The sequence below is a fragment of the Melospiza georgiana genome, chromosome 26 (genome assembly GCF_028018845.1).
Source record: "Melospiza georgiana isolate bMelGeo1 chromosome 26, bMelGeo1.pri, whole genome shotgun sequence".
Classification (NCBI taxonomy): Eukaryota; Metazoa; Chordata; class Aves; order Passeriformes; family Passerellidae; genus Melospiza; species Melospiza georgiana.
Window position 1 is genome coordinate 4,721,118 of NC_080455.1, and position 18,183 is coordinate 4,739,300.

General features: G+C 49.9%; 1 protein-coding gene across 5 annotated transcripts; it reads right to left on the reverse strand.

Annotated features, from left to right (window-relative positions):
* Window positions 1–800: 800 nt before the first annotated feature.
* Window positions 801–16,928, reverse strand: MIER2 (MIER family member 2). 5 transcript variants are annotated; one of them, XR_009115593.1, is made up of 14 exons: window positions 16,891–16,928; window positions 12,168–12,255; window positions 10,952–11,100; window positions 10,009–10,134; window positions 9,273–9,396; window positions 8,515–8,624; window positions 7,846–7,915; window positions 6,914–7,080; window positions 5,972–6,053; window positions 5,431–5,525; window positions 4,515–4,642; window positions 3,397–3,533; window positions 1,426–2,805; window positions 801–1,337 (listed from the first exon to the last, which is right to left on the reverse strand). XR_009115593.1 is itself a non-coding variant. In XM_058040772.1 (13 exons), the coding sequence occupies exons 1-13, from the start codon at window positions 16,897–16,899 to the stop codon at window positions 2,330–2,332; spliced, it is 1,746 nt and encodes a 581-aa protein (XP_057896755.1). In that variant the 5' UTR covers window positions 16,900–16,928; the 3' UTR covers window positions 801–2,329. The 5 variants fall into 5 exon arrangements, 4 of the variants coding, with proteins under 4 accessions (XP_057896755.1, XP_057896756.1, XP_057896754.1 ...); XM_058040772.1 differs by having other exon boundaries at window positions 801–2,805; window positions 6,914–7,065; XM_058040773.1 differs by having other exon boundaries at window positions 801–2,805; window positions 4,539–4,642.
* Window positions 16,929–18,183: the final 1,255 nt, after the last annotated feature.

The window sequence follows — 18,183 nt, forward strand, 5'->3', positions numbered from 1 at the left end:
GGGGGGCAAGGGAGAAAAGAGTCCAGCATTGGGAGCGGCTCAAAGTGAATGTGCTTTGTAAGAAGGAAAAAAGAAAACCCCAACCAAAAAAAAAAAAAAAAAACCAACCAGAACCAAACCCCCTCCCTGTCCCAGCCTTTCTCACCCCTCTCAAAGTTATGTGGAAAAAGCGCTGCACTCATGTTGAAAGACCCCATGCAAATCTGTAAACAACACTGAAGGACATCGAGAGATTTCTGCCTCAGCCAGCTCCCCTCTCCTTTCACTAGGGCTTGAAATAAACCAAAAGAAAAAATGGTTTCAGGAAAAGTAAGAATGTTCTCAGCCTATGGAGGAGATGCCAAGGCCTGGCCCTCCCTGGGAGGGCTGCCTGAGCTCTCACCCTGCCTCCTCTTCTCCCTCCAGCCACGGAGCCTCCTCTCACCCCCAGGAAAGGGGAATCACAGCCTGGGCAGTTCCACTGTGGAGCAGGCACTCGTGTTTGCTCTCTGCTCCCAGCAGAGGACAGGGGGAGGCCCCTGCTCAGCACCTCTGGCCATGCCTGGGGCTCAGCACAGAGCTGGGCACCAAAGCAAACCCCTGGCAAAGCACACAGACCACATCTGGGCCTTAGGAGGTGAGACAAGCTCCAATCCTGACATCCCATTGATGCTGTCTTCCTGCTCCTGCTGCAGGGCTGGGCACGACTTCCCAGAGCTAGGTAAAGGAAGGTGCAGCCTCCTGGGTTTAGGTACCTGCCAAATGTACTGAAATCACAGCCCCAAATTCACCAAAACCCTCAACCCAAGCCCCTTCCCAGCTGCAGAGCACAGAGAATTCCCTGCATGGGAAAAGGGGAATGGGAACAACTGAGCCATGGCCAACCCCACACCTGCAACACACCTGGGAACTGAAGCAGCTTTGGACTCCAGCACAGCCAAGGACAGGCTGCTGGGGCTCTGCACAGCACCTGGCACCTTCCATGGCAGAGAAGACACACCTTCCTCTCAGCACAGCCTGTTTTGTGGCACAGGGATGCTGTGGGACTGTGCTAACACCCACATCCCAGACACCCTGGGAGCTGAGCAACCTCCTCCCTCTGCTGACAAACTGCTGGAACAAACTGGGAAGTTACAGATGTTTTCACCTGCATTCTACCCTCTGGCACTTCAGTCCAGACAAGATCAGGTCATCCCCTGCCAGCAGCAGCAGCAGCAGCTCTTGGCCAGCAGCACTCTGAGTCCAGAACCTCCTGTTCCTCCCCACAGAAATTCTCCCTGGCCCAGCACTGCACAGGGAGGTGAGAAGGACTCGAGTGCACACGATGCTGCTGCACACACAGCATCTCCTTCCAAAACCTGACATTTCTGCCCAAGGGCTGGGCCAGGCCATGTCCCACCAGGTGGAGAGTCAGAACACGTGGCTGCTGCCACCCCCTTCCAAAACCTGACATTTCTGCCCAAGGGCTGGGCCAGGCCATGTCCCACTTGCAGCTGGTGGAGAGTCAGAACACGTGGCTGCTGCCAGAGCTCCTGGCATGAGAGCCCAGCTGCTGTCATGGTCCTTAAGGCCCAGCTTGTCCCAATCCTCTCTCTAAAGCCTGGGATAGTGTCCCAGGCAGGACTCAAGGTGACACTGCCAGCCAGGCCACCCCTTCCCCGAGCCTGCTGTGGTCCCAGGGGCTGTGCACAGGTGATGGGAGATGTCCTAGATTATTTTCCCCCCTCCAGCATATCCAAAGCACTTGTCAGCAGCATGACCCCCTTACTCACTGCTCACAGCAGTGTTTCCATCCATCAGCAGCTGTGTGTCTGTCCTGTCCATGGCTGCTGGGAGGAGGACAGGGTGAGTGGCTCCTTCTGCAGCACGCTGCCCATGGAGGAGGGATCAGCCTCCCTTGGCATCACCGTGCCCATCTCTGCAGGAAACTGCCCTGCAGCCCTCCCAAGCTCTCAGACCCCCAGCCTGCACCCTCACCATGATGGTGACACATCTCTCTTCTCAAAGCACCTCAGACTGTCCCTCTGGGGCCAAGGGACACGTCCCCATCCCGAGGCAGGGACTGTCTGAGCAGACTGGCATCACCCAGGGTGACACATGGCCAGCACAGGAGGGGGGTGAGGGACCTCCCCACTCAGGAAAGCCAGCCACCACTTTGCACAACTGTGTCAGGATACACTGGAGCAGAAAGGTGTTTGGTTTCACTGTAGCCTTGGATCAAGGAGGATGGAAAGACGGATTCCGACCGACAGCTCCAAGCTGTCCCTACAGGACAGTGGAAGTTCCAGAATTTCACTCAGTCAGGTCAAAGTCCTTGCTGGGTCTGTGACAAATTTGTGACTGGAGACTTTCACTGTGACAGAGGCTCTGAGTGAGCCACAGGTGCTGGGCAAGCCTGATGAGCAGTCAGGAAAGTATTTACATCTCCAATGCCGATGAGACCGAAATCTGTGACCGATAAGGACACTTGAGCAGGGGCCACCACTGCCTCAGGGTCTCTGTCCAAATCCACATCTCCAGCAATTAAAGGCAACTCCTCATTAATGTCTGCAGGGAGAGTGAAGTCCATGGTTATTGTCTCACCAGAGTTCTGCAACGTTTCCTGCTTCTCTGCCAGTCCTGGTGCCGCGGGTGGCAAAGCGAAGAGCTCAGGCTCGGAGGGGGTGACAGAGCGACGTGGGCAGGGCACAGGGACAGCCCCTGAGGGTGTCTCCTCCGAGGGGTCAAAGGAGCAGTTTGTCTCCGAGGGGGTGCTGCATTCATAGCCCTGCCCTGACTCACTGATGCTGCCCAGGCTGCAGGCTGTGCTCTCCACGCTCAGGGGCTCTGCTCAGGTGGGGACGGAGAGAAGAACAAAAAAAGTCAAATTCAAAGTGAGTCCACAACGCCCAAGATGGTATTTGTTAGGTGGCACAAGTGTTTCTTTGTTACAGCAACCAAGATTCCCCCGTCAGCCCCCACCGAGGGAAGGCAAGGTGCCCACAGCAGATGGGAGGCCATCAGTGTTTCTATGGAAATTAAAGGAAACCTCACAGACACACTGCAAGATAAGCCAAACCCTAAATCCTATCCCCTCGTGCCAACAACCCCTGGGAGCTGCCAACACAAAGCTTTCATCTGCAGGAGGACAGTGAGGGAATGAACCCATGTGGGGCTCCCTGGAGATCTTCTCACAGCCAGCTCTGTGTGAAAGCAGCTTGCACCTCACTTCTGGGGCCTTAACCCAGCCTCTGGAGGAGCTGTCTGTGTCAGAGCTTTGGAAGCAGCTCATTCAGGTGATCCTTTTGTTTGGGGAATGATCTAGGCCACCCCTCCTAGCCCAGAACTGTTTTTACAGTCACCCCTGGTCAAGTGCAGAGACAAACAAGACTCCTGCTGACACCAAAACCCCATAGCAGACAGACAAAAAGGAATTACCTGTGCTCTCAATTGCAATCTGATCCTGCCCAAAGTGAGCATCCAGGCAGCCAGCTGCAGAGGGAATTGGTGGGGAGCTCCGAGAACGATTTGTGTTTTCCACTTCAACCCCATCCAGGTCATTGTCAGTGAAATCCCTGTGGGGAAACAGAGAGAGCCTTGCCACCAGGTGCTGAGCAGGCAGGAGAAAGGTGACTGGGACTAAAACCCATCAACAAATAAAGCAATGGCACTGTAGAGACATCGCTGGAATGAATGTCCATCCCTCCCTGCTCTCAGAGCCCTGAGGAGGTGATCTCAGGTAACAGCATGGCCAAGACCAGCCCATGATAAACCAAAATGAACTCTCCAGCTTCCTAAAGAGCTTTGCCCCCAATTCTGTGAGCTTCAGCCTGTTCCAAAGGGAAATAAATCCATGAACAAACACCCAGTTTGGGTGGGAACACCCAGTTTCATGCAATGACTGCGGTGGGTCCTCAGTGTGCCAGCAAAGAGCAAGTGATGAGAAATATGCTTTTCCACCCTGGGAAGATTTAAGGTTTCAGGTATTTTCCTGTGTTGCATCAGAATTTAAAAGAAAAAATTCTAAGCCTTCATCTGATATTTTTAATTGATTCAGCTTCAATATTTCATTTTGACCTATTAAGAGATTTCCGTTTCAACTTTTTTGAAAAGGTGTATTTTGAAAAGTACTTTCGGTAATTAGCATACATTTCAAAGGGAAGAATTTGCCTCAAAGGGAAATTAATTCAGGTTCCAAACCACCAGAAATAAATGCATTTTTGGAATTTAAAAAGCTCCCTTCCCAAAACCTCATCAAGCAGAGTTCTTTCAAAGTCAGCTCTGAATCCCTGTCCCCAGCCTTTTGTGGATGTGCTTGGAACAAAACTACTTTTGACACACAGAAAAGGACGAGAAAGTCCAGAGTTCTTTTATCTTCCCTCCCCACACCAAGTGAGTGTTTGTGCTCTGAGAACTCCCCGTGCATCCCTCCATCCTCCCACCCCAGAAACCTTCTGGAGAAGAAAGCGCAGTCTGTTAAGCGGAGGTGCTTTGCAGCAGGAATCTTCATGGGGAGGTTAACATTACTAATTTTAGTGTGAGAATATTCCACGCACGTGGCTCCAGGGTGGAGGACGTACTTCTTCCTTCCTAGACGAGTCTGCTGAGTGAAGTAGTCATAACGTTCTGATTTTTTCCACATGTAATAATACTCCACGCACTCGCCCACCGACCGCGTGCGGACCTGAGGAGAAACACCCCCAGTCAGGACAGCCCACCCTCATCCTCTGCATCTCCTGGAGCAAGGAGCTAAATTCCCATTTAACCAGCACAGAAAGTTAGAAGTGCATTACAGTGATTTACATTGCTATGGACACATTGCTGCAGAACAGAAGCACGTACTGAGGTTTCCGAGGTGGCCAAGAGAAAGGAACTCCCCACAGCACACAGCTGCTGGCACAGACCCCTGTGGGCCACACACACTCGTGCAGGACTTTCCTGTGCTTCCAGCAGCAGCACACTTAGCAGAGAGAGAGCAAACCTGCATCCATTGGCACTGGCCAGCGTCAACATGCCTACAATTAACCAGTGGTAGAACTGGACTCTCTGGTTCTGCCAACTCCCAGCACAGCAGCATGTCCCGGGGCCCAGCTCTCCCTACAACAGCATCTGCCATTCTAGAGGACCCCAGGGGACTTTACGAAACATCCACATGCTCAACTCACTCATTCACAGAAGTACTGCAAGGGCTGAGAGTTTGGAAAGAACTTTTGAGACTCCAGAAAGGGCTAATCAGTAATTAACTGACATCACTCATGCAGGTCAGTGGTGTTTGTGACTTCTCCCACCTGGAAAATAAGGCAGAGCAGGGCAGTGAACAGCCCATCACCTGCTGGCATGAGTCAACACAAAGCCTGGGATTGGAACTCGGCCATCCTGAACTCCCTGTGTCAGCCCAGGCCCAAAACACACCTGTGGTGCCCAAGCACCTTCCTCCTTCCCCTGCTCCTCACCTGGGGGGAGCAGCCTTACCTTGTTGGCTTGGATAAGGTGAAAGTTTTTCCCATGGACCCTAAAGCCATGCTCAAAATTTCTACATTCTTCCTCGCTCCAGGCACAAAGCTCATCTGCAACAGAAAGAAAGAGTTGGGGGAGATGCAAAGAAAGAAAGAGTTGGGGGAGATGGAAAGAAAGAAAGAGTTGGGGGAGATGGAAAGAAAGAAAGAGTTGGGGGAGATGGAAACAAAGAGTTGGGGGAGATGGAAACAAAGAGTTGGGGGAGATGGAAACAAAGAGTTGGGGGAGATGGAAACAAAGAGTTGGGGGAGATGGAAACAAAGAGTTGGGGGAGATGGAAACAAAGAGTTGGGGGAGATGGAAACAAAGAGTTGGGGGAGATGGAAACAAAGAGTTGGGGGAGATAGAAACAAAGAGTTGGGGGAGATGGAAACAAAGAGTTGGGGGAGATGGAAACAAAGAGTTGGGGGAGATGGAAACAAAGAGTTGGGGGAGATGTGCAGAATCTAGAAGGAGTTTTAGGTGCCATGATGAACCCAAAAAAGGGGGTCCTTACCTCTGATAACCTTCACGTTGAACCGTAACCTCCTCAGTGCCTCTTCTGCATTGAAGTTGCATTTCACCAGCTCATACAAAGCCTGGGGAACAGAAGGAAATCACTCCCAGCACCTACCTGAGCAACACACCACAAACCAGCCCGCTCATGACTCACATTTGTCTTGTAAAATTTCCATTTCCCAGGAGCCACCTTGCTGCTAACCCCACCTTGACCATCAGCAGAGATTACCCCACTTTTTAAGGCATTGGGTAACAAACCCTGGCACTCAACAGATGCAATCCCACCAGAATCTAACCTGGCTAGCTTGAAGTAAACACAGCTGCTCTGAAATGGTTGATCTGCTGACTTTCCCAGTCCACCCAATGGGAGAGTAACCAATCTCCCCAGAGCACAGCTGGGCACACACCCTTACAGGAATGTGCCCCTTGTTGATGGAGTGACAAAACTGTCCCCTTAAAAAGGAAAAAAGCTCAGAAGTTTTTCTCCTCAATTAGGTGGAAAGACATCTTATAGGACTTGGGGGACTTCACTTCAACTGGACAGAAGCCAAAATGTCCCACCTAACTTACTAGAAAAAGAAGAGAACAAAGAAACTAATGGCTTTTGTGAGGAGTTTTACCAGCAGCAAGAACCTCTTGCCCTGACTTGGTTTTTCTCTGTAAAGAGCTTTGCTATTTTGGCTTTTATTACAACCTTTTTGTTTCCAACATTACCACAGAAGCCATCCTGCTGATTTTATGCCTTCTAAAGTAGCTGAGCTATCTTGGGTGTGAAATAAATCTCAAAAAGGTTACGAGATTTGGGTAGAGGGGACCCGTATTTCACACCCTCACTTAGGATCACTGGAGTTTGACCTTATTCTGCCCTCTGTAGGGAACAAGACACTGTTGGGCCAGCACCTGCTGGGTCTGTGTGGGCTGCAGGAAGCCCTGGGCTCACCTGCTCGTTGTCTTTGACCACCTCTCCCTCAGGCAGGCTGCTGCCAGCCAGCTCGTCCCACTGGCGCTTCACAGCTCGGTACAGGAACTCTTCCACCTCCCTCTCAGGGAGGATGTTTGGGTCCCAAAGCAGCTGATCTTCATTCTCATAGGCTAACAGAAAAAGCACTGAAATAAGATAATCAAACAGAGAATTCTGCTGCTTTTTGAGAAGTGGTCTGCACGGGCATGCATGGGGAAGACAGAGGAGGGAGGAAATCTTTGCTTGGTTGCTCCAGTTTGGCACCAGAGATGACAAACATCTCTCAAGGCACTGCCTGTTCCCTCCTGATTTTGGAGGCAGATAAGCTCTTTATATCTCTTTTAGGGCCTTTGGCACAGGCTCAGCCTGCTTCCATTGTTTCAGAAAGGTTGGCTGACAAAAGTTTTTGTTATCATATTCTCAAAGATTGCTGTTTTGATTAATTAATCCTGGCAAATAAAAACTGTTTTAGCTTTCTTGTCCAGAAGCTCAACAAGCTGGCACTCATACTGCACTCATTATTGGACACAATCTGCAAATCAAGGCACCTCTGTCTGCTCTGCAGACATCCCAAAATCAGAAACAGATCATCTCCAGGGAGCACTGGAGGTGCTCACTACTTAAGGAAGATGTCAGAATAAATCAGAGCATCCCCAGATGAGTGTTCCTTCTCTTTGGCAACAGCTGAGACCCCCTCCTGCAAACCTGTCACACCAACCCAGATCTCAGTGAGGTTCACTAATTCTGTCCCTGTGCTCCCATCCCTATTAACTCAGCCAGTAAATCTGAATGTGAGCACTGAAAGCTGCCCAGCCTGGAGATCCAGAGCAAGGACTGGAGATCCAGAGCCCATCAGAACCCCCTGCCAGCAGCCCTAGCCCAGCCCAGGCACAAAGAAGAGGCTGCCTTACCTTTCTGCCTGTGCCTGTTCAAACGGAGGATGGGAACAGTGGCCTGGTACTGAGGTCCAACCATGATCTCCTGAAATCCCACAAGAGAGAGGTGAGAAAATGGAAATGGGAAATGCTCCATGCAGGCTGTACTTCATGATTTAGGGGCTACACCACTACAAGGCTGATTTATTTACTGGTAGCCCCCTCTGTCACTGTTGTTTCTGGTGAACCCTGACTATTTTATAGGGTAACTAAGAAGATTTATTATCAACCAGATAATACTGTGGGGACCTTCAGCATTTACATAGTTTTAATGGAAAGGATCTATGGCAAGCAGCTAAGGGTGGAAATAAAGCAATGCAGAGGTTCTCCTGCAACCTTCACAGCCAAGATGAATTTGGAAACCTGCTCCTCTCTTTAGAAAGGTGGTTCCCCCTCAGTAAATCCTGCTGGGAATACTGCACAGCATTTCACCTTTATAGTGTTGCAGATTTAATTTACCAAGGCACAACAGACTTCCCTTATCAGAAGATAATTTCAAGATTGTATTAAAAACCCCTCTTGTTACCCACATCTGCCACTGTCCCCCACAAAATGCAAGCCAATTGGGGAAATAACACAGTGCTTTGGTGTCATGCATTTTTCCAATTCAAGAGTCCCCCTTCCCAATACACTCAGGTCATTTACCTTCTTACACTCATTGGATGGGATGGAATCCACCTCTGAGTCCTCAGCCATGGAGGAAGCACATGGTGATGAACATGGCTCTTTGTCTTCATCAGCAAGGAAGTTGTTTGCTTTGTGGGAAAGGAAAAGATCTGTAGTTAGGATTTTTTTTATTCTATTCCTTTTTATTCTATTCCCTCTCCTTCCCTTCATTTTCTGTCCTCAAGTCCCTTTCAGCATGGTCTACAATGACAACTTACCTATATTTTAATTTTCTCACTTTAGGTAAAAGAATTTGGACATTTGCCACATGGATGGCCAACTTGGGGAAGCTCAGACTCCTTATTATTGCAAGACAGCAGAAGAAATAACATCACTTCATGCAGAGTCCCTGCCACGTGCTTTGGCTTCCCACATATTCCAACATTTAGGAACTGCCACAACACATCACTCCATTACTACTACTGAATTTATTCACTTGTAGAGGTGTCAGATGAGGTACTGATCTTTCAGACTGCAATTACAGCAGGCAGCAAAACAATTCCCACTCTCTCTCTGAGTATTCTGAGCAAATTCTCCCCTCATCCCACTGCTCATCAACGCTCTGTCCTGTCCTACCCAAAGCCCAGTAACGCCTCTGCCATGCAGACAGTCCCTAGGAGGAAAAGTGGAAAATCTGATGTCAGGAGACTGACAAAATTAAGAGAAGCATTCTCACCCTCCCCTGCACATCATATGTAAAAGTGAACAGCAGCTACTTAGGAACTAGTGACACATACAGCCAGGCTGGTTTGGGAATAAGTCCGAAGCATCGTGGGACGTGACGGATGGAGTCAGATCATCAGCTGAGGATTGTGTCTCCTCCTCTTCTTCCCCTGAAAGCAAATCCTTCGCTATTTGTTCCTTTTAACAACAAGAAAGTGAAAAATATTTTTAAATTCAAAAAAAAAATATATAAGAGAGGGAGTGAGGACTAGAGTAAAAGCATTTTCTGGCCAGCATTGGTCACATCCACAGAGCTCTTCACCCTCCCACAGCTTGTCCAAAGACAGATTCTCTCTCACACTCCCACCACACCCAGACTATTTTCCCTAGAAGCACTTTAACAAGTGTCATCAGTGGCTTCCTATGGAAGGCAGACAGTATGAGCAAGCATCCCCTTCTGTAGAGCTGCACTCATAGCAAACAACTCAAAAATCCTGGAGGAAGAAAGAAAAAAAAACCCAACCCTCTCCAAAAAACCCCACTTTCTATAGACTTGAGCTAGAACAAGAGGATACAAACTTTCCCTGGCTCTTGACACACCCCCATCAATGTACAAATACTTGTAACCAAAGCTCCATACAGTTTCTACATTTTGAAACAGATATCCTTTGTCCCTTCTTCTCTAAACACTTCACACTCTTATTGCTGCACCTGGTGTTCCCCAGAACATGGCAGGCCCCTTCCAAGCCCTCTGAAATGGGGGGGAACCTCAACCCCATGTGCAGCCACCAGGCAGAGAGCTGCTCTCACCTTATCCAGAGTCATGTCAGGGAGGTTGGGAGTGATGTCATTGCTCTCACTGTCCTGCTCCGAGATGGGATCTGATGCCTCATAGCCATACAGTGCAAGCAGCTCCTCAAATGGCATTTCACTGCTCTGAGCAAGAGGAGGACAAAGCTGCATCAGGAAGAGAACAACCACAAGGGCAGCACAGCAGCTGGGACACAGACAGGGCAGCTCAGCTCCTCTGGGGGCTCGGAGCAGTCTCAGGTGACACTGCTGGGACCCACTGTAACCTGTGCCTCTCAAAGGTATGGAAAAGCCAGGAACTTTCACTGTAACAGATATATTTTTATGAAAAATCCTTTCCTTAGGATTTTTTTTCCTCCTGAGAAGCTGAAAGGCCTCAGGAACAAAATGTAAACGTTGATTATATGCTGTTAATGCAACAGGTGGATCTGTGATTGGTCTCATGTGGATGTTTGTAATTAATGGCCAATCAGCACAGCTGGCTCAGACTCTCTGTCCAAGCCACAAACCTTTGTTATCATTCCTTTCTATTCTTAGTTTAGCTAGCCTTCTGATAAGAACCTTTTCTTCCATTCTTTTAGTACAGTTTTAATGTAATATATATCATAAAATAATAAATCAAGCCTTCTGAAACACAGAGTCAGATCCTCATCTCTTCCTTCAACATAAGACCCCTGTGAACATGGTCACATTTCACTCCAAAGCATTTTTTAAAATATCTTTATCTTTTATTCTAGATTTCAAACAAATGCCAGACAGCACAAGGGTATTTAAGCAGAGGAAGGGGAGCAGCAAACCCCCTGTACCTGGCTTGAAGAGACACTCCCTGTCACCAAGAACAGTTTGTGTTCCACTCAGGTCTCCCTGGGACCACCCACAGCTTCACACAGCAAACAACCAAATCCTCCAGGTAATTCCCCTTCCCCTCCCCTGCTGCCTTTACCTGAGAGGCACTGAAACTCTTCTCCAGCTCCTCTAAAGATTTCTGCTTCTCCTGAGCATCATCTTCCTCCCTTTCTTCCCTCACACCATAGTTCTGGGAAAGGATCTCTGCCAGGTTCAGTCGATGATCAGCTGAGCCCATTGACACAACTGCAGGGATCAGAAGGAGTTGGACACTTGGAACACATCTTGAGATGCAACAACAAAGCCAGGGATGATCCCTTCCTTGTGTGTGTGCAGCCATGATAAGCCAGAGGAAGAGATTAGGCAGAACAGAGATCACAACTGGCAGCACTCACTTCATCAGCACAAAGGTTCTGTGCACATTTGAGTCCCACAACTGACTGGAAGCTGAATTTGAAGCTTTTCTGAGTATTTGTGTGTCAGTCCTCACTGGATTCTCACAATATGTGTGCACACATTGCAGCCTCTCCTTCACCTGGGGGCATTTTTAGGGTAATCACCCCTTAATTTAAAATGGCCAAATGGACACCTGTAGGAGCTTTGGCATCACCCCTTACTCAAGAATGGCCAAATATTCCTTTTTTTCTCCTACTTTCATGGAGTTCCCTCTCTCCCTTCTCCCTCCTTGCAGCCCCATGAGATGCTTTTCTGGGATTGCTGCCAGTGCCATTGCACCTTGGCCAGGGTCTTACCTGCCATGACATTTGAGGATAAATCCTGTGAAATCTGGGAAGGGGTCTTGGGATACATCAATAAAAGGGAGGAAAAATGGGGGGGAAAGGTAATCACCCCTTAGTTAAGAAGAAGAGTGGCCAAATGGACACCTGTAGGAGCTTTGGCATCACTCCTTACTCAAGAATGGCCAAATATTCCTTTTTATCCCCTACTTTCATGGATTTCCCTTTCTCCCTTCTCTGTCCTTGCAGCCCCATGAGATGCTTTTCTGCCATACCTGCCATGACCACACCTGAGGATAAATCCTGTGAAATCTGGGAAGGGGTCTTGGGATACATGAATAAAAGTGAGGAAAACTTGGGGGGGAAAGGGTAATCACCCCTTAGTCAAAAAGAAGAATGGCCAAATGGACACCTGTAGGATCTTTGGCATCTTTAACACTTTCTTCCTCTGTCAAACGGCATGGGAATCAACCAACAGGCTGGGGAGATGTTGCAAGGAGAAGGGAAATTATCACAGAAACTTTGTTTCCTCAGGAAAGCAGAGCAGGAGGCAGAGGGAGGTGGGGCTGGAGGTACCTGCAGCGCTCTGAAGGGAGGGCTCTCCAGGACACAGACCACGGGCTGGGTATGGAACCACCCTGGGGCTCTGCCGGCCAACAGAGGCCTTCAGGAGAAGAGAAAAACATGGTTGAGACAGCTCTCCTTAAAACACACCACCTTTCCACACGCCTCACCCCACCAGCAAATTCAATTTAAGTTCAAAACAAAAGTTACCAGAAGCCCCAGAGGGCAGTGGCAGAAACTGTTGCTCAAAAGAGCTCAGCAGGTACTGAGCAGTTTTTCCTGGCCTCCTCTCTCCACCTTCTCTCAATCCATGTGTTTCCATTCCATCTATTTTACCTCCAGCACTCTGTTCATTTCTTATCCCCCCCACCAGTTTGAGATCTCAGACCTTTGTGGTTTATATCTTCAATTAAATAAAGGACCTGAAGCCTTAGCTGTTGTTTTAAACACACACACTGTGCCTGAGCATTTTTAGGGACTGATCCTTCAGGGAGCCACAACATCCTGGCTTCTCCCTGATGTTCCACTGCACCCAGGAGCAAAGAAACAGCAGAGCAGGCAGAGAAGTCTGGAAGGATCAGGAATACTCTGTTCACTTCTTATCCCCCCAACCAGTTTGAGATCTCAGACCTTTGTGGTTTACAACTTCACTGAAAAGGAGGATCTAGACCCTCAGCTGTCATTTTAAACACACACACTGTGTCTGACAGCATTTTTAGGGACTGACCCTTCAGGGAGCAGCCAGCCACATCTCCCTGATGCCTCACTGCACCCAGCAGCAAACAGACAGCAGAGAGAAGGAGCCTGGAAGGACCAGGAGCACTCTGCTCACTTCTTACCCCCACACCAGTTTGAGATCTCAGATCTTCACTTAAAAGGAGGATCTAGACCCTCAGCTGTTATTCTAAACACACACACTGTGCCTGAGCACAGCATTTTTAGGGACTGACCCTTCAGAGAGCAGCCAGCACAACACCCTGGCTTCTCCCTGATGCCTCACTGCACCCAGGAGCAAAGAGACAGCAGAGAAGGAGCCTGGAAGGACCAGAAACACTCTGCTCACTTCTTACCCCCACACCAGTTTGAGATCTCACAGCTTTGTGGTTTACAACTTCACTTAAACTAAGGACCTGTACCCTCAGCTGTCATTTTAAACACACACACTGTGTCTGAGCACAGCAATTTTAGGGACTGACCCTTCAGGGAGCAGCCAGCCACATCTCCCTGATGCTTCACTGCACCCAGCAGCAAAGAGACAGTAGAGAAGGAGCCTGGTGGCACCAGAAGTGGCACAGGTGAGGTGGGAGAGGCACAACCCCAGCACAGGCACCTGCAGGTGGCATCTGGTGCCAGGTCACAAGTTCAGGCAGCAGCAGGGGCTGAGGAAAACAACCCAGACAGAACATCTGCTGTGCCTGGAAGTGCTGCTGATCAAGTTCAGCCTAGCAGGGAGCAAACAGGTGAACAAGCAAAGCTTTGGGGTGAGTGACAGCACCTGAGTGCAGAAGAAAATCCCAGAGTCAGTCCCCCAGTCCCCAGTGACATCTCTGTGGGATACTCAGCCATCAACAAGCTCAGCTGGGCACCAGCACTCCTCACTTCTTCAGCTGGAACCAGGGCATTCACAGCCTTCCACAGGAGCCTCTCACAATTTAAAATTAAACTTCACATTAAAATCTATCCTCTAACAACAAAGCAAAGTATTCACCACAAAAAGCCAGCACAGACTGTGAGTTCTCAGTGAGTCCCTTCAGACACCAACACACAGACTGGAAATTCCATAATAACCAAGAAGATGCCTCCAGTCCACCATGCCCCAAGTGAATCCCCCCAAACAGAGCCCTGCAGCCATGCCCACAAAAAGAGAAGGGAGAAATTATGGGATGATGAAAGGAGAAGGGGACAGGCTCCATTTTGAGGATGGTCATACCAGGAAATGTCTCTGTAAGTCAGGAAAGTGTCAATGTGCCTTTGTTGGGCTTTGCTGGAATGTGACCAAGCACAAAACCCTCTTGGATAAATCCTTCCAAGCAAACAAACACGGTTCCTTGGAAGGGGTGTGGTGTGCCCTGACTCCCTCCAGGTCCTGGAGAACCTGCAGAACTCAGATTTGTTCAGGCAATGATCAATGGCACCTCCTTGCCTGGGGGTCAATGAAGATTCTGAAAACAAAGATTGGAGCTGTTGGTATGGATGGGCTGGCTTGAAAAGGTCTCAGAAATACCTCAGGAACAATGAGATCTCCTGTTAATAACCAGGTGCTGAAAGGAGGAGGTTTGGCCACTACAGCAGAGTGACAATTCCATAAATAATCAAGAATTAATGCTCCAAAGCAGTAACAGAGCACCAGAGCAATGGAATCACCATGGAATAACCAGCACTGCTCTGCTGGGCTGAGGGAACAAGAAACAAGTGACAGACAAAGAAAACAGCCCATTCCATGGCTAAATCTGAACACACATGGAACACAACAATCCCTCAGATCACTCACAAATCCATAAGATCACAGAAACAAGAGCCAAAGGAATAGAAGAGAAAGGCAGGCCTGGCTTAAAAATGCAACTGATGACAGAATATTTTGATTGCCCATTCCATGCCCAAAGCTGAACACACATGGAACAGAAAAATCCCTCAGATTACTCAAAATCCAGAAGAAACAAGAGCCAGAGGAATAGAAGAGAAAGGAAGGCTTGGGTTAAAAATGCAGCTGATATTTCTGATTGCCCTGATTAGCAATGCCATGGGAAGTGGAGTTACTCTTGGTCTGAAGGTGAGGTAGGTGCAGCCCAACACTTCTGCCTCCTGTGTGATGTTTGGGTTTGAAATGTTTGAAATGCAAGAGCCTGGCATGCACCAGAAACACAGAGAACAGCTCTAGACCACAGTGTCACTGCTCTTGCTGCTGGTGAGAGATTCCATGGGTTATTCTCCAGTTATTCTCCCACTGCACTGTGATCATGGAAATTTGCTCCTGTGCCCATGGGACATTGAATCTTGGTGGGGGAAAAAAGGAGATTAAATTCCTTTAATTTCACTTTCCCATCCCCAGCACTGCTTTCCTCCTGCCAGCTTCTGCTGCTCGGGCACAGGAGTAACTTTCCTCTCAGAGGTTACACTGAGGTTGTAACTACTCACTCTCATGTTTGTATTTCTGGGTGACTCCTGCCCTCCTTCCTGAGGTGTGGACTCAAGGCTTTGAGCACATGGAATGAAGCTCAGCCATCATTTAGGACACACAGAGGCAGAGCCTGAGCTTTAGCCCTGACAAAGCTGTTTCCCAGTGTGAGGCCAATGGTGCCTACCTTGAGAAAAACCTTCCAGACTGAAATCACTCTTGCAAAAAAGTGAGGAAAAACCAAAATTCCCCTTTCCAGTGCCACCCTTCAATAACTAACATAGTTTCCTGAGCCAGTCTAAATCTGAATATTTCAGATTCAGTGAGAAACCTTCCTGTTTTGTACACACTCCTTGGCCATGGGGCCATTTCCACAAACCCCAGATGTAGCCAGGGATGGAAACAGATTTGTCCTGCAAGTTCTGCCTCTGAAAAACCAAAGAATGAACAGATGACACCACACACAACCCACCTTGTGCACTGCCAAGAAGATCAGGGCCCCACCACACCTGTACCAAACCTCACCCAAGAGACAATGACAGCTCCTGGATGTCCCCTGAGCTCTGTGAGCTGGGCAGGGTGCTGAGGCACCACTTGAACCCAAAAACGTGCCCAAACAACACTTTGGCACAAGTGAAGAATGCAACAAGCTTGGTGTTCCACCAAAGGCCAAAGCATGGTGGGTGGGCAAACAGACCATTGTCATGTAGAACACTGAAATATCCTGGAAGAGAAGCCCTCCTGCAGAATGCTGAAATATCCTGGAAGAGAAGCCCTGCCCTGGGACAAGATGTACTCACAGAGTACCTCAAAGTCTTCCCCTTGGAAGCCTTGTTCCGTGTTGTGGCCACCACGAGGGTCACGCCACAGAAATGAAGCGTGCATGTGTCACAACAACCATCCCAACAGGTCAAGGATGTTTGAGGGACATGGCACAGCTCGATGGGCATCACCAGCTCAAAGAGCAATAGAGCAAAATCATTTCAGCACAAGACACCAAGGCAAACACAACATGGCCACGGTGGAGGCAATGGGGAGTCCCCACCTGGTCCCTCTTTGCCTTCTGGCCCCTGGGCAAGGTGGTGAGAACCAACCCGGCCACCCAAACCAACATTTCCTCACACCATCCCCACCCTCTGCCATTCCCAGCATCCCGACCTCGCTGCTCAGGCCGCCTCTCACCTCAGAGCCCCCTCCATCAGCTCCGCACCCCCGAGCCCGGCTCCAGCCACCCCAAACCGGGTCCTGCCGGGCCGCAGCCCCGGTGCTCCCGCTCCGCTCTGCCCCCGGGGCCTTTCCCGCAGCCCCCGGCCCCTCACGCCCCTCTGCACCGCCCTCAGGCCGCGGGGTCCCCGCGCCGGCGCCGCCCGTTCCCGCCCAGGAGCCTCTTCCCGTGCCCGGCCCCGCCGCCCCCGCCCCTCGGCCCGCTGCCGCCCAGGGCCTCAGCGTCCCCCGGCCCAAGGGCCCCCGCCCCGGTAGCCCACACCGGCCCATCACCGCGCTGGCTGCCGCAGGACGGCGGCCCCGGGCGGGCGCGGCTCGGCGCTCCCGGTGTTCCCGCCCGCCCGGCCGGGAGCGGCCCCGGGCCCGGCGCGACCCCAGCGGCGGCTCCGCGCTCACCTCCGCCATGGCCGAGCGCGAGCGGCAGGGGGCGCGGGCCCCGGATGCGGCGGCGGCCGCTGATTGGCTGGGACCGCGGGGGGCGGGGCCAGGGCAGGGGCGGTCTGAGGGGCTCCGGTTCGGGGCCCGCAGTCGGCGCCGGGCCGGGCTCGGTGCAGGTTTGGTTGGGCTCTGGTTTTGTCTCTCCTTGTTTTTTCTTGTCTGTCCCTGCGGAGCGGCACGGAGGGAAGGGAGTGGAGGCTGCACGCTGCCGGTGCCCCCAGCAATGCTCCCTGAGTACCGGCCGGGCCGTGTGGTCGCTGCCGGGACCGCGGCTGTGAGGCCCCGCGGGGCCGGTCCCGCTCCCCTGGGCCGGCTCCCACAGGCGGTTCGAGGGCCCAGGGACACAGCGGGGACCGCATAGGTCAAAGGAAAACCGAGTTCACAACCCCCGGCCTTACGGTATAACGAAGTTTGTACCTCTAGGAAACACTCTGAGGGATCCTCACCGATCACTCCTGTGAAAAACGCCAGTCACTTGTTTTTAAAATTTTAAAAGTTTAATAGATAATAAAATGGTCATAAAAATAGTAATACAAATAGAGTAATAATAATTTGGACAGTTTGGATTAGGACAATATGAGACAATAGAGACAAAGAGTTATGGACTGTCCAGGTACCTTTTTCTGGGCAAAATAAGCCTGAAAAAGGACACAGTTAAGAGAGGATTAACCCTTAAAAACAACAGCCTGTTGTATATTCATACACTTCATACACGATGCATAAATTCCATTCAAACACAGGATTCTGTCTGGTCATCGTCAACGTCTTCCTCTGAATCTTAACAGCCTTTGACGTGGGAAGAAGTTCGTTTCTCCTGATAATGGGGCAATAAATTCTCTTTCTCTGAAAGATTCAGGTGTCCTGTGGCTGCTATCTCACTGCGAGTCCTTTCTTTAAAAAAAGTATGCTACACAGCATAGTTTCTATTTTAACATTATGTTAGAACCTAAAACTACATTTACCACACTACTTAAGAAAATTAATACAGCACAACTTTCTAACACAACACATATAATATTAATTTTAATATTTGTGAAAAGTTAATAGTATAAATATGCATTTTTCACACAGCAAAGGGAAGGAACACATCTCCAGGAATTCCTGAAGTGAATGGAGCTCCCCTCCATTCCCACAGCCCCTCAGGGACTCCTGGCTGAGCCCTGTGGTGCTGTTTGAGGGTCTCCAGGACAAGGAAAGAGATGAGAATCTTGACTCCATGTTTCAGAAGGCTGATTTATTATTCTATGATAT

Bases quoted from the DNA above. Each gene is read 5' to 3' on its own strand.
- MIER2 (XM_058040771.1), bottom strand. The intron at 8,625-9,272 runs GTATGTGTCACT...TTTCCCACAAAG, and splicing joins ATTCCCAAACCAGCCTGGCT to CAAACAACTTCCTTGCTGAT. The intron at 2,806-3,396 runs GTAATTCCTTTT...CCACCTGAGCAG, and splicing joins GATTGCAATTGAGAGCACAG to AGCCCCTGAGCGTGGAGAGC.